The 14,224-nt window shown below is 43.8% G+C and overlaps 1 protein-coding gene across 6 annotated transcripts in view; it reads right to left on the bottom strand.

Moving 5' to 3' along the window:
- Nucleotides 1–2,364: 2,364 nt before the first annotated feature.
- slc52a3-2a (solute carrier family 52 member 3-2a) overlaps nt 2,365–14,224 on the bottom strand; it is a 32,025-nt gene continuing 20,165 nt past the window's right edge. For all 6 annotated transcript variants that reach the window (XM_072576444.1, XM_072576441.1, XM_072576439.1 and 3 more), the window contains 2 exons: nt 9,893–10,016; nt 2,365–3,350 (listed from right to left, as the gene is read on the bottom strand). In XM_072576444.1, coding sequence (XP_072432545.1) covers nt 3,138–3,350; nt 9,893–10,016 — 337 coding nt within the window. In that variant the 3' untranslated portion in view covers nt 2,365–3,137. The remainder of the gene's footprint in view (nt 3,351–9,892; nt 10,017–14,224) is intronic.

Below are 14,224 nucleotides of genomic sequence, written 5' to 3'. Positions count from 1 at the left end.
GTTGGAAGATAATGGAGATTTATTGGAGGAGGATGGTTTTGTTAACAATGTTAAAGGCTGCAGAGAGGCTGGGAATGACTAGAAAATGCAGTTTATCACAGTAACATCACTAAAGATTTCACACACATCTTAAAACAGCAACTTTTTTCCCAAACTATGTGGACATATGGACATGCACAGAGGAAATATAGCACGTAAAGATGCAGGGGATAAAATGTTCAAGGACTTGAGAGAGGAAAGGGAAAGTGGAGAGGAATTTCTAAGAAGGTTGGTGACCCCTTCCTTGAGGAAGAGGGGGACAATATCTTAAGAGGACGAATTGCTAAAAATACTAGACAACATTGGAATCAAGTGTGAAGATTAAGTGATCAGTACTTAATAGAAAGAAGGTAGAAAGCAGAAGGTGAGTTTAAAATGACAAAATGAGCCCAAAAATAACAAAGGTGAATGAAATAGAAACGCGAGAAAAGTTCTATTAATTTTAAGTAGTTATGGAGAAGGACAAAACTGGTCCAAGGTTTAAGTTTTAAATTGGGGCAAGGTGAAATTTGATGGAATTAGTCAGGAGTTTGCAGGGATTGATTGGAGTAGTTTGTAAGCAAAGGGACCTCCGTCAAGTGGGAGACCTTTAAAAGTGTGATAGCTAAAGTTCAAGGTCTATATGTTCCTGTGAGAGTGAAGGGCAAGGCTGGCAGGACTATGGATGACAAGAGATATTGAGGCTTTGACCAGAAAGGAGGAGGCTTGGCTCAGGTACAGGCAGCTGGGATCAAGGGAATCCCAGGAGGTATAAAAGGGATACAGGAATTTATTGAAGAAGGAACAGAGGGACCTTGGCATTCAGGTGCACGGTTCTCTGAAAATGGAGTCACAGGCAGACAGAACAGTAGAGAAGGCTTTTGGTACAATGACCTTCATCAGTCAAGGTATTGAGTAAAGAATATTTAAACTGGGAAGAGTGCATAAGAAATTACAAAGAGGTTGCCAGGACTCAAGGGATTGAGTTATAGGGAGTAGTTGGACAAGCTAGTACTTTTTCGTTTAGAGTGTAAGAGACTGAGGGGGTCTTATAAAAGTGTATGAGATCATGAGAAGCATGAAGAGGATGAATTCACTCAGTCTTTTTCCCAGGGTTGGAGAATTTTGGATTGGAGGGCATCAGTTAGAGGGGAAACAATAAAAGGGAACCTGAGGGGAAACTTTTTAACACAGAAGGTGCTACGAGCTGCCAGCAGAAGTGTTTGAGATGAGTACAGTAACAATATTTAAAAGGTGTTGGGACAAATACATGGATAGGAAAAGTTTAGAAGAATATGGGCCAAGTGCAGGGAAATGGGTTTAGTGGGGGTGGACATTTTGGTCGGTGTGGACCAGTTTGGGCCAAAGGACCTGCCTCTGTGCTGTCAGACTCGAAAAGTACTATTTTAAGACTAGGACAGGGTCTAATGGAAGGAAGAGTTGTGACAGAAACAGCTGATCAGATTATATTAACCTTAGTTGCAAAGAACTTTTCACACTTATCGTTGAAAATGAAGCTGGAGGTTTGGAGAGGAGTTTAAGATGGTTTGCAGTATGAAACCAAGCTATGGAATTTCTCCATTCCAGGATGAATCTGGAATAGAAAAGAGTTTTAGCAAATGAAGGATCTGACTGCTTTGTCATCCGAGGGTAAAACAGAATAATCTAGGGAGCCTGATCTTCATTTTCCAGTATCAAAATTAAACATTTAGGTGTCAGCTCTCCTCTGAATTATGAGATTGTGGATTCAGGTTCCAGCCCAGAGGCCTGTACCTGTGCACTAAGGCATGAAGTGCAATGTCAATGTGCTTTTTTTCTCAACTGAGATTAAACCAAGGCAGATTCTAACCTCTTAGAGGGATGTAAAAAAAATCCATGGCACTATAAATAGAGTTCAGGTGATTTCTCTCTGATGTGATGACCAATAAAGTCATAGAGTCACACAGCACAGTAACAGACCCTTTGGCCCACTGATAAAGTGTTTTAAGACATCTGATCCTCAAAAGGTGCTTGAGAATTGCAATTCCTTCTTGTTTGCCAAAGATGCTCAGAGAGAAATAATAAATTGGTAGCAATTCTCTCCCTTTGAGTTAATTTCCCATTACAGATTGAGAGGTTAAATGGTAGATGGTTGGTGCATGTGATTGCACTGTATTGGAATTCAGTGCTCTTGATCACCATTGACTGTTGCTTTTCTCCATTTGTATACTTTCATGGGTGGTCTTTCAAATGTTCTGGAATCTACAGCGTTGAATGGAAAGGAGCAAAATACTTTGTACTACCAAAGAAGGGGGAAGTTTTTTCATGAATCAAACACAAAACATCAATTCAAATTGAACCACAGTAAACATTCCAAATGCAAAGAGTGTTATTTACTCTTGACAGATACTTTATTGTGTAATATTTTGTATGCCAAGCCAGTTTGAAATAAAATCTGTCAAGTCTTTAATTAAAATAACTAAAAACTAGAACCAGAGGATGAGTCATTAAATATTTCTTAATACACTAATGGCAAGAGTTGGGATAAAGGCAACAGAAGGGAATAAATCAGAGACCAAGGTAGAGAAAAATACAGTTTATCTCATTTAAAATTATGCAGCATCATACTCTGAGCAGAATACCTTCCGTTTTTGCTCAAAGAGAATGGTCCCTCAAAGGTCCTTCCACTGATTCCATCCCTGCTTAGGCATACAATCATCCATTTAATTTTACTTCCCTTCCATAGAAACAGAAGAACTAGCATTCTACGAATTGAACAAAGCAACCAATTCAAACCTTTTTTTGATAAATTAAAATTCCCAAGAACAATGCATCACTTTGGTTGCCATCCTTTTCTGAATATATGGACATGATGGGAAGATATGATTGCATCTCTGGGGCTCTTGCTGACCTCCATTCTCACCTCTGAAATTATGACATAATACTGGGAGAAATCGCTCCAACCTCAGTAAATTCTAATGTTACCTAGGGATGGCAAATACTTGAGACAGAAGCTTTGACTGACATCTGCACCGTAATCTCCCCATGGTACGAGTAAACAGGTTGTAGGTCCTCCTTAATCTCCAGTCTGTTGCTACCTTTTTATTTTATTTTGCCCTCCAACTGTCTGTAGGTGTCAATTACAGAAAGCACTTGGTGTTGCATGGGTCACCAGATTGAAACAGGTTGTAGATGCTGACCAGGGGGAACATGGTGAGCGCCCCCAACATAGAGCCCAGTTGCACCACTGCTCCACACCAGACGAGGGCACTGTGACCTTCATCACGCAGAATGATACCAATCATCACCTTCACGTATGACAGCGTTCCAACAAATAGGATCCATGACATGACCTGATGGGGAGAGAAAAAGTGATACCAGTTGGACTTTCAGCTCAATATGATGTCAGCTGTGGCTCAGTGCAATCCCAAAGCAGAAGACTCCACATTCAAGCCCCACGCTACAGGCTCAAGCATATAATCCAGGCCAAAACTCCCAGTGTATTGATGGGGTTTTACACTTGCAAAATTGCCATTGCTCAGACCAGGGGTTAAACTGCCCTCCTAAGTGCTCTCATGATGACAAAACCTTGCAGTTCTACAGCACCTTTAACATGGTGAAACATCTCAAAGCACTGCAAAAAGAAGGTAACCTCAGAATCAGATAGAATGGTTACAGCACAGGAGGAAGCCATTCAGCCCATTGTCTCTGTGCTGGCTTTCTGAAGAAAACAAAAAAAATCAGAGCCATACCCCCACCTTCTTTACATAGCATTGCATTTTTATTTCCAGGTACCAATCTAATTCATTGAGAGCCTCAAATACCCCATTTTCAGGCAGTACCTTCAATCCAAACACTTGCTGCATATAAAAGTTTCTCCACATGTCACCGTTGTTTTTTCACACCTTAGACCTTACCCCGCCAATTCTCAAATTCTTCCATCAATTGGAAGGATCTCCCTATCTATACTGTCTAGGTTCCTCCTGATTTTGAAAACCTCTATTAAATCTGCTCCAAATCTTCTCTTCTCCTTGGAAAACAATCCCAACTTCCTCAATCTTTCTATGCAAGGTCCTCATTCCTGGAATCATTATGTGAGTCTTTCTACACTCTCTCCAATACCTTCACATCTTTACTGAAGTGTGGCATTGCAGAACTGAACATTACACTCCAGCAAAAACTTCTCTTTCATACAAACTTAACATCACTTCCTTGCTCATGCACTCCTTGCCCCTTTTTTAAAAAGCCTAGGATACTGTATGCTTAATTAACTTCTCTCTCACCTTCAGTGATTTATACTGATATACACTCAAGGCCCTCTGCTCCTGCACCCCCTGTAGAATCCCACTGGGTATTTTGTGTCATCTCTCTGCCCTTATCCCACCAAATTAATCACTTCACAAGCCTAAAGCAAAACTAACTTTGACACCAAATCATGCAAGATGATATTAGGACATGTGATTAAAGAGGTAGGTTTTAAGGAGCATGATCCAAATGAAGGCACTATGTGAAGAAGAGCAGATAAATTCTTGACATCTAAGACAATATTCATCTTCCAACACATTGATCAGTCAAATAACCTGGCTATTGTAGAAAAAAAGTTCATTGTAACTTCTAGCTGTCTGCAAATTGGTTGTGTTTCTTGTGTTTTAACCACAAAGTTAATTTTTGTATCATCCTCAAAACAGCTTAATGATGTTTATAATCAGATCTAAACCATCAATGTTTACTTAGTGAACCTAGTACTGAACCCAGCAGAAGACAATGACTCAGTCACAAAACTCATTGAACATTATCCTTTGCTCTCTGCCAATGAGCCAATTTTGGATCCACCAGCCATTTTCCCATTAATGTCACGGACCTCCACATTTCTTATCAGTCTGCCATGTGAGACCTTGTCAAAAGCCTTTCTAAAATCTATGTCGATTACAGCAAGCATCACAAAAATTGTTACCTCCTCAAAATTTTGAATCAAGACACGACCTTTGCTTAAAAAAACCTATGGCGACCTGAGTCAAATTAATCTATGGATTTCGAAATTGTACATTTCTATCTGGACTGGGTTCAACTCAAACCACCCACTTGGAAATACAAGTAACATAGAATAGCAGGGACTGGGGCTGACAGGAGTGTTGCTGGATTCTGGGTTTCAAGTACAATCTGAAGATCAAGGATACATCAAGTACTTGTGCAACTCCTCTGAATCTGATCCAAGTTGAGCTGTATAGATTGGAAATTCAGAAGAGAGATGCAAGGTGAGGAAAGTAGGAAGTTTCCTGGTGTGGCTCATATCTAGTTCCACTGCTTCTAGTTTCCTCTATTATTTTTAACACTATTGCTCACCTCTCTCCTCGGCCCCTCTCTATCATTATGCCTCCTTTCAATTTTGTCTAACCTAGGTATGCTATGCTCCACAATTCCTACCCCAATGGTATAGTATTCGATGACATTCCTACACTCTTGCTGCTGTCCCAGATACAGCCAATTTCTGGATACTGTTCCTTCTGAGACTTTTTTGGGAACTCCCAAAAGGCTTATTGAGGCACTCGCAATAGTGGCCAGACTGGATGCAACTGCAATTCCGACCCTTCTGCTGAACCTCACACCCAGCTGGTCTACTAACAGTCAATCTCACCAATGTCACCAAGTTAATCTTCCCAAACTGCTAACCTTTTGAACTCTGCTACAAACCAGTTATCACTGCCACTGTCTACATCGCAATCCAAGATCTCCATTAATTTGTGCACATGGTCTTTACATCAACATCATAGCCAGAGCAGAAACCTGTTTGAGGGATGACGATACCTTCCCACTAACTGAAGCTTTCCACCTGGCTACGAGTTCCAGCAACCAGACTAATCACAATAATAGTGGGTGTATCATCATCAAAACGTCTCTTAGATCAAGTAGTCAGGAAGGAGAGATCAAGTTAGGAGTGAGACACAGCCTGAGTGACTACAGAGAAACTCGATTATGCAAAGGACACTGGCAGGGTGTATTTCATTCAGTTAATCGAATTCAGGATAATCAAATGCCGGATAACATAGTTTAGCCAAGCATCGGGACATTGTGATCTTGCTGGATAATCTGATAATCGAATGCCGGATAATCAAAGTTCCTCTATATATACTTTGGGGATTTTGGTGACAGCGTGGGAATTTGGTGCAGAGGGATAAAGGTGGTTTCTGCTGGCTTTTACAGTTTAAGTTTAAACAGGATCAGTTAAAGCTCAGGATTGGGGGACTCAGCACAAAAGAAGGAGTGACATCACAGGAGAACAGCCATTTCATTGGTTGGTGATAGCTGCTAATCTGACTAGTATAGGTAATTTCATGTTCAGAGGTAAATAGGACAAATATTAACAGAGTAAAAGATAAAATAAAAAGACCAGTAGGAAATTTTTTTAAAATGAATTATATAAAATAGAGTTGCAGGGTAAGGCTATGTGTTGTACCTGCATGATGTGGAAGTTGGTCAACCCCATTGTGGTTCCTAGTGACCACATTTGGAGTAAGTGTAGGCCTCTTGAGGAACTCCAGCTCACAGTTGATGAGCTGGAGTTAGAGCTTCGAACATTGCAACACATCAGGGTCTGGGAGAGTTACCTGGGTGCTGTGTTTCAGGAGGCAGGCACACCCCCTAGATTGAAAATGTGTTGCTGGAAAAGCGCAGCAGGTCAGGCAGCATCCAAGGAACAGGAGAATCGACGTTTCGGGCATGAGCCCTTCTTCAGGAATGAGGAAAGTGTGTCCAGCAGGCTAAGATAAAAGGTAGGGAGGAGGGACTTGGGGGACGGGGTGTTGGAAATGCGATAGGTGGAAGGAGGTTAAGGTGAGGGTGATAGGCTGGAGTGGGGGTGGGGGCGGAGAGGTCAGGAAGAAGATTGCAGGTTAGGAAGGTGGTGCTGAGTTCGAGGGTTGGGACTGAGAAAAGGTGGGGGGGAGGGGAAATGAGGAAACTGGAGAAATCTGAGTTCATCCCTTGTAGTTAGAGGGTTCCTAGGCGGAAGATGAGGCGCTGTTCCTCCAGCCGTCGTGTTGCTATGGTCTGGCGATGGAGGAGTCCAAGGACCTGCATGTCCTTGGTGGAGTGGGAGGGGGAGTTGAAGTATTGAGCCACGGGGTGGTTGGGTTGGTTGGTTGGTTGGTCCAGGTGTCCCAGAGGTGTTCTCTGAAACGTTCTGCAAGTAGGCGGCCTGTCTCCCCAATATAGCGGAGGCTTCATCGGGTGCAGCGAATGCAGTAAATGATGTGTGTGGAGGTGCAGGTGAATTTGTGGCGGATATGGAAGGATCCCTTGGGGCCTTGGAGGGAAGTAAGGGGGGAGGTGTGGGCGCAAGTTTTGCATTTCTTGCGGTTGCAGGGGAAGGTGCCGGGAGTGGAGGTTGGGTTGGTGGGGGGTGTGGACCTGACGAGGGAGTCACGGAGGGAGTGGTCTTTTTGGAACACTGATAGGGGAGGGGAGGGAAATATATCCCTGGTGGTGTGGTCCGTTTGGAGGTGGCGGAAATGACGACGGATGATACAATGTATATGGAGGTTGGTGGGGTGTTAGGTGAGGACCAGTGGGGTTCTGTCCTGGTGGCGTTTGGAGGGGTGGGGCTCAAGGGCGGAGGAGCGGGAAGTGGAGGAGATGCGGTGGAGAGCATAATCAATCACATCTGGGGGGAAATTGCAGTCTTTGAAGAAGGAGGCCATCTTGGTTGTACGGTATTGGAACTGGTCCTCCTCGGAGCAGATGCAGCAGAGACGAAGGAATTGAGAATATGAGATGCCGTTTTTACAGGGGACAGGGTGGGAGGAGGTGTAGTCTGGGTAGCTGTGGGAGTCGGTTGGTTTATAGTAAGTGTCCGTATTGATTAGGTCGCCCGAGATAGAAATGGAAAGGTCTAGGAAGGGGAGGGAGGAGTCTGAGACGGTCCAGGTAAATTTGAGGTCGGGGTGGAAGGTGTTGGTAAAGTGGATGAACTGTTCAACCTCCTCGTGGGAGCATGAGGCAGCGCCGATACAGTCATCGATGTAGCGAAGGAAAAAGGTGGGGGTGGTGCCAGTGTAGCTATGGAAGATGGACTGTTTTACACCCCCTAGATTAACCACCTCGAATTCAGTGCTCAGGGTCAGGAGGGTGTGAGCACAAGCGAGGCAGGTAGAGGGATACCGACAGAGCGTCAGTCCTTGAATATGTCTGACAGGTTTTAGATTCTTGCTCCCTGTATGGATGACAGCAGGAGCTGTAGAGAGGATGAGGAAACTAATCATACTGTGGACCATTCAAGAGGAGAGAGAATAACGAAATGTAGCTGTAATCGGGAATGAACCATGAGCTAACTGGCAGAGGTTCAACAGATAAAAGAGTTAGTGCTTGGCTCAAAGATTGGTGTGAGAGAAATGGGTTCGGATTTATGGGACATTGGCATCAGTATTGGGAAAGGAGCGAGCTGTTCCAATGGGACAGACTCCACCTGGTGGACCAGTACCCTGGTGAATATGGGGAGAAGGCAGGAGAATGAGGTTGAGAAACATATCAGCCGTGATCAAATGGTAGAGCAGACTCAATGGGCTGAATAGCCTCATTCTGCTCCTGTATCTTATGGTCTTAAAGATCTGTCCCCAATTTCTTCTAGCACTTTTGACTCCTCTACTTCCTCTCATTAACAATAAAATATTTCTCTCCAAGACACTGTCATTCTTTTCTTCCCTCAGTTTCCACCCTGAATGACCTCCTGTGCTCGATGATTTCTTGCACAGCTGCATTCCTTTCGGTATCTAATCACGGTCAGAGTTATTCCTGCAACGGCTGCTGTTCTGACCCTTGAGCAGAAGGTGCAGGAAGAAACATGGTATGGTCATTGTCATTATTGTACCCCATTGGTGGGAACTTTGCTCAGCCAGTGTCAGAGGGTCTTGAGAGTAGGGAGAGTGGCCATATCAAAACACAAGCTTTTATCATCAAGCAGCAAACATCAAGATGAACTTAACAATAAACATCAGGAAGAGTTGAAAAGCGTGGCACTGGAAAAGCACAGCAGATCAGGCAGCATCCAAGGAGCAGAAGGATCGACGTTTCGGGCAGAAGCCCTTCATCAGAATGCCTATACCCAAAACCTCAATCCTCCTGCTCCTTGGGTGCTGCCTGACCTGCTGCGCTTTTCCAGTGCCACACTTTTCAACTCTGATCTCCAGCATCTGCAATCCTCGCTTTCTCCAAACTCAGGAAGAGGTACCAAGAAGTAGTTCAGTGACCCTTAGGTCTTGCCTACTTTAGGTCACTGAACTCAAAATGTTAATTCTATTTCTCTCTCCACAGATGCTGCCTGACCTGCTGAGCTTCTGCAACAATCCCTGTTATTATTTCAGATTTCCAGCATCTGCAATTCTTTGTTTTATTAAGGAGTCACATCACTGGATTGAGGCAATATGGAATGTTCAGAAATTATTAATTGGCATGAATGGCAACTGTAGTATTAATGGAGTTTAAATGGAGCAAAACATTCAATCAAGATGCAAAACTTCAGAGGCCCTAGAGCTGAGGAATACTATGTAGAAACTTAAAGCCAAGCACAAAATGGAGCTGAAAGGTTTTCAAATTAAGCAAGACTGGTGAAGTCTGAACAAATACAAAGACTGCCAGAGTAAATATTATGAGTCACATGGCACCATCACACCTCAGAGACTGCAAATAAGCTTTCTTGAGGAAAGCAAATGTTGGTAGTGATGTGATAAGGTAAATGTCTAGATTCCAAAGTGACTGCCCTTCTACAAAAGGAATGCCATTTGTTGTTCAGTGCTTTGGAACACCCTGTGGTGGGGGAAGGGTGCTATAGAAATGCTAAATGTGTTTTGAGGCTGATTTCAGGAGTTGCAGAACTTCAAACTTAATGTAAAACATAACTCACTATGAGGATACTGCCAGCCCGAGTCTGAACCAGCCAGGGGCATGGGCTGAGGACTGCCATAACCATGATATAGGATCCCATTGCAGTGCCTGTTAGTGTCAGAAATCCCATCAATCGCAGCGATCTGGAATGGAAAATGCAAAACAATAACATCACCCAGTGAGACAGAGATGGCATTCCAAGAGAGGCGTTGGCCTAGTGGTATTTTTAATAGGCTATTCATCCAGAAAACCTGCCATAGAGTCGTAGAAATGTACAGCACGGAAACAGACCCTTCGGTCCAACTCATCCATGCTGACCAGATATTCCAACCTAATCCCATTTGCCAGCACTTGGCCCATATCCCTCTAAACCTTTCCTATTCATTTACCCATCCAAATACCTTTTAAATGTTGCAATTATACCAGCCTCCACCACTTCCTTTGGCAGCTCATTCCATACATGGACAACTCTGTGTGAAAATATTGCCCCCAAGGTCCCTTTTATATCTTTCCCCTCTCAACCCCTCTCCCCATCTATGCCCTCTAGTTCTGGACTCCCCCACCGCAGGGAAAAGACTTTGTCTATTTATTCTATCCATGCCCCTCACGACTTTATAAACCTCTATCTATAAGGCCACCTCTCAGTCTCTGACGCTCCAGGGAAAACAGTCCCAGCCTATTCAGCCTTTCCCTATAGCTCAAATCCTCCAACCCCAGCAACATGGGGAATGTGAGGACTGCAGATGCTGGAGATCAGAGTTGAAAAGTGTGGTGCTGGAAAAGTACATCCAGTCAGGCAGTATCCAAGGAGCAGAAGAGTTAATGTTTTGAGCATAAGCTGTTCTTCAGGATTCATTTGAGTGCATGTGACAATAAAGGCTATTCTATTCATTGGTCATACCCCAGCTGGACTAAGTGCATTCAGCCCAGGCACTACGACTCAGATAGCATCTAAGATTCAACGTTTCGAACGTGAGCTCTTCAACAACATTAGTTCATGCTCAAAACATTGACTCTCCTACTCCTCAGATGCTGCCTGACCAGCTGTGCTTTTCCAGCACCACACTTTTCAACTCAAATCCTGTCAAGGCAAATGGTGAAATTTAAATCAATTTCTTTAAAATCTGGAATTAAGAATCTAATGAAACTGCTGTGGATTGTTTGAAAAACCTATATGGTTCACTAATGTCTTTTAGGGAAGGAAGCTGCTGAACTTATCTGGTCTGGCCTACATGTGACTCCAGACCCAAGGCAATATGGCTGACTCTTAAAACATCCTCTGGGCAATTACAGATGGACAATAAATGCTGGCCTAGCCAGCATCACCCACATCCTGGGAAAACTGGATGGCAGCCTATTGAATGCCAATCTGTACTGGGCCAGTTAGCTCCAAGATCCTACTCTGCCGAGGATATGCAGGTCCTGGGCCTCCTCCACCGCCGTTCCCTCACACCCGACACCTGGAGGAAGAACGCCTCATCTTCCACCTCAGAACACTTCAACCCCAGGGCATCAATGTGGACTTCACCAGTTTCCTCATTTCTCCTCCCCCCACCTTACCTCAGTTCCAACCTTCCAGCTCAGCACTGTCCTCATGACCTGTCCTACCTGCCAATCTCCCTTCCCACCTATCTGCTCTACCCTCCCCTCTGACCTATCATCTCCATCCCCACCCCCATTCACTCTTTGCTACTTTCTCCCCAGCCCCACCCCACCCCCATTTACCTCTCCACCCTGGAGGCTCCCTGCCTCTATTCCTGATGAAGGGCTTTTGCTTGAAACATTGATTTTCCTGCTCCTCAGATGCTGCCTGACTTGCTGTGCTTTTCCAGCACCACCCTGATCTAAACTCTAAGATTTATCTGTCCTTTCTGTCAGGAGCAATCTTGACATCCCACTTCCTACATTTTGGGGCTTCCAAATGTTTTGCAGAGAACAGTTTTGTCTAGAAACAACCTATTTTCACTGAATGAGTCCAAGGACTCTGGAGTCAGCTGAACTATTCTCCAGCCCACCCAATCTTTTGGCTGGAGAGAGGAAACGAAGCAGAAGGAAGTGGGGGTGTTCAGTGATACAGAGATATACAGTTATATGGTGGAATAGAGTGAGTACGCAAGCCAGCCAATTCCTGGAGTGAGTCCTGGATGGAGGCCAGCATGTGGAGGTAGTGTGGCCTCATACTCTAGGGCCAGCAAGCACAGACGAAGACTTAAGTATTTACCGTCACTTTTATTAACATTTGGGACAACTGTTCCATGCTAATCGACTTTTAAAAAAATGCTGTAATTATACTTATAAGTATCTGTACCTAAGTACCCAGTAGCTAAGATGGCACTGAAAGTTGACATTACGGACCTTTCATTCACGTGACAATAAGGGCTATTCTATTCCTTGGTAAGACCCCAGCTGGACGAACTGCATTCAGCTCAGGCACTACAACACTGGTAGTTTTGGAATGGATGCAGGGCAAATTCTTTTTAAAAAAGATATATTTGGTCATGCCTGGGTATCACTGGCTGTGTTGCACATTAGAGAGTGATAATAAGGGTTCAAGGACTAAATCAGGAGAACAGGCTGAGTGGTGATATGATGAAAGTGGTTAAAATGTTTAGGATTCAACAAAGTCAACATTGAGGAATTATTTCTTCTGATCAGGAAATCTCAAAGAAGTCAAGAACACGGAGAAGATGCCACAATCAGATCAACTCATGAGTAGAATCAAGAAGCCAAATTATTTAGCCCTGCTCTTCATCATACATTCACTTGTTCATATTGAAACGTAACAAAACAAAAAGGCACTCTGATTTGGTTCCAGATCATTTTACAGGGCCCTGGTGAGACCACACCTGGAGTACTGTGTACAGTTCTGGTCTCCAAATTTGAGGAAAGACATTCTGGCTATTGAGGGAGTGCAGCGTAGGTTCACGAGGTCAATTCCTGGAATGGCAGGATTGCCTTACACGGAAAGACTGAAGCGACTGGGCTTGTATACCCTTGAGTTTAGAAGACTGAGAGGGGATCTGATTGAAACGTATAGGATTATGAAAGGATTGGACACTCTGGCAGGAGGGAACATATTTCCGTTGATGGGGGAGTGCCGAACCAGAGGACACAACTTAAAAATACGGGGTAGACCATTTAGGACAGAGATGAGGAGAAACTACTTCACCCAGAGAGTGGTGGCTGTGTGGAATGCTCTGCCCCAGAGGGCAGTGGAGGCCCAGTTTCTGGATTCATTTAAGAAAGAATCGGATAGAGCTCTTAAAGATAGTGGAGTCAAGGGGTATGGAGATAAGGCTGGAACAGGATACTGATTGGGAATGATCAGCCATGATCATATTGAATGGCGGTGCAGGCTCGAAGGGCAGAATGGCCTACTCCTGCATCTATTGTCTATTGTCTATTTCTATACCCGACCATTGGCTAGTTTGATGTTGAACCTCTGCCCTTTTCTGAAGAGTGGTGACCCCCAGGTTAAACTACCATCAGTCATTTCCCTCTGTAATGAGAGAGCACTTCCATTTCTATGGTCTGGCAGGACTATGGTGACTTTACCTTACCTGACTAAAGCCTACTATCATATGTCTGCACATACCAGCTCCATGGATATAGGCAAACAAAGTCATATGTGATGTCAAAATGACCTGCAGTGCCAGTTTACTACCACAAGATGGAGACCATGAGCTTTGATTCTTTAGAGCATGGTTACTGCCCCCACATGGAGGAAGAATAGTATTGTCATATGGACAAAGTCAGAAGTCACGCGACACCAGGTTATAGCCCAATAGGTTTATTTGAAATCACAAGCTTTTGGAGTATAGTCCCTTTGTCAGGTGACCCACCTTAACCCTACACACCAAAAGCTATGTGAAAGAATGGTTCAGGTAAGTCCCTAAGATGAGGCAGGGGAAGGGATGGGAGGGAGGTATGATTAAGAATTTTAAAATCGGTGAAAATATTGCTTTTTTATATCAGTGGGTTTCAGGACCAGTGAATGTTCCTCAGGATTTTTCATTAACATTTTAAAAAACAGGCACTTGCAGTGCAATTAGGAGCCTGACTTAAATACAACAGTTGCCAATTATGTTGGCTAAGCTTGAGATCTTGCAGTGAAAGGCAATTCCAACAGCTGGCTCTACAAGTGAAATGCCTTTTACTGTACTCCTTGTGGGTCAGCAGGAGTGACTGGATGTGAACAGCCCATGGGTTTAAAACAAAATATTCCTCTCCTCAATTCTTGTTCTTCACCATAGAAGATGGTTCTTATAGCATACTGAATTAATAATTAATGTCTAAATGGTCAATATGATCTTTTGCTTTGACAACATGAGAAGGGTCAGTGATGGGTTTT

Source organism: Chiloscyllium punctatum, chromosome 8 (genome assembly GCF_047496795.1).
Source record: "Chiloscyllium punctatum isolate Juve2018m chromosome 8, sChiPun1.3, whole genome shotgun sequence".
In the NCBI taxonomy this organism is placed as follows: Eukaryota; Metazoa; Chordata; class Chondrichthyes; order Orectolobiformes; family Hemiscylliidae; genus Chiloscyllium; species Chiloscyllium punctatum.
The sequence above is the reverse complement of the archived record's forward strand: the minus strand, read 5'-3'. Positions and strand labels throughout refer to the sequence as shown.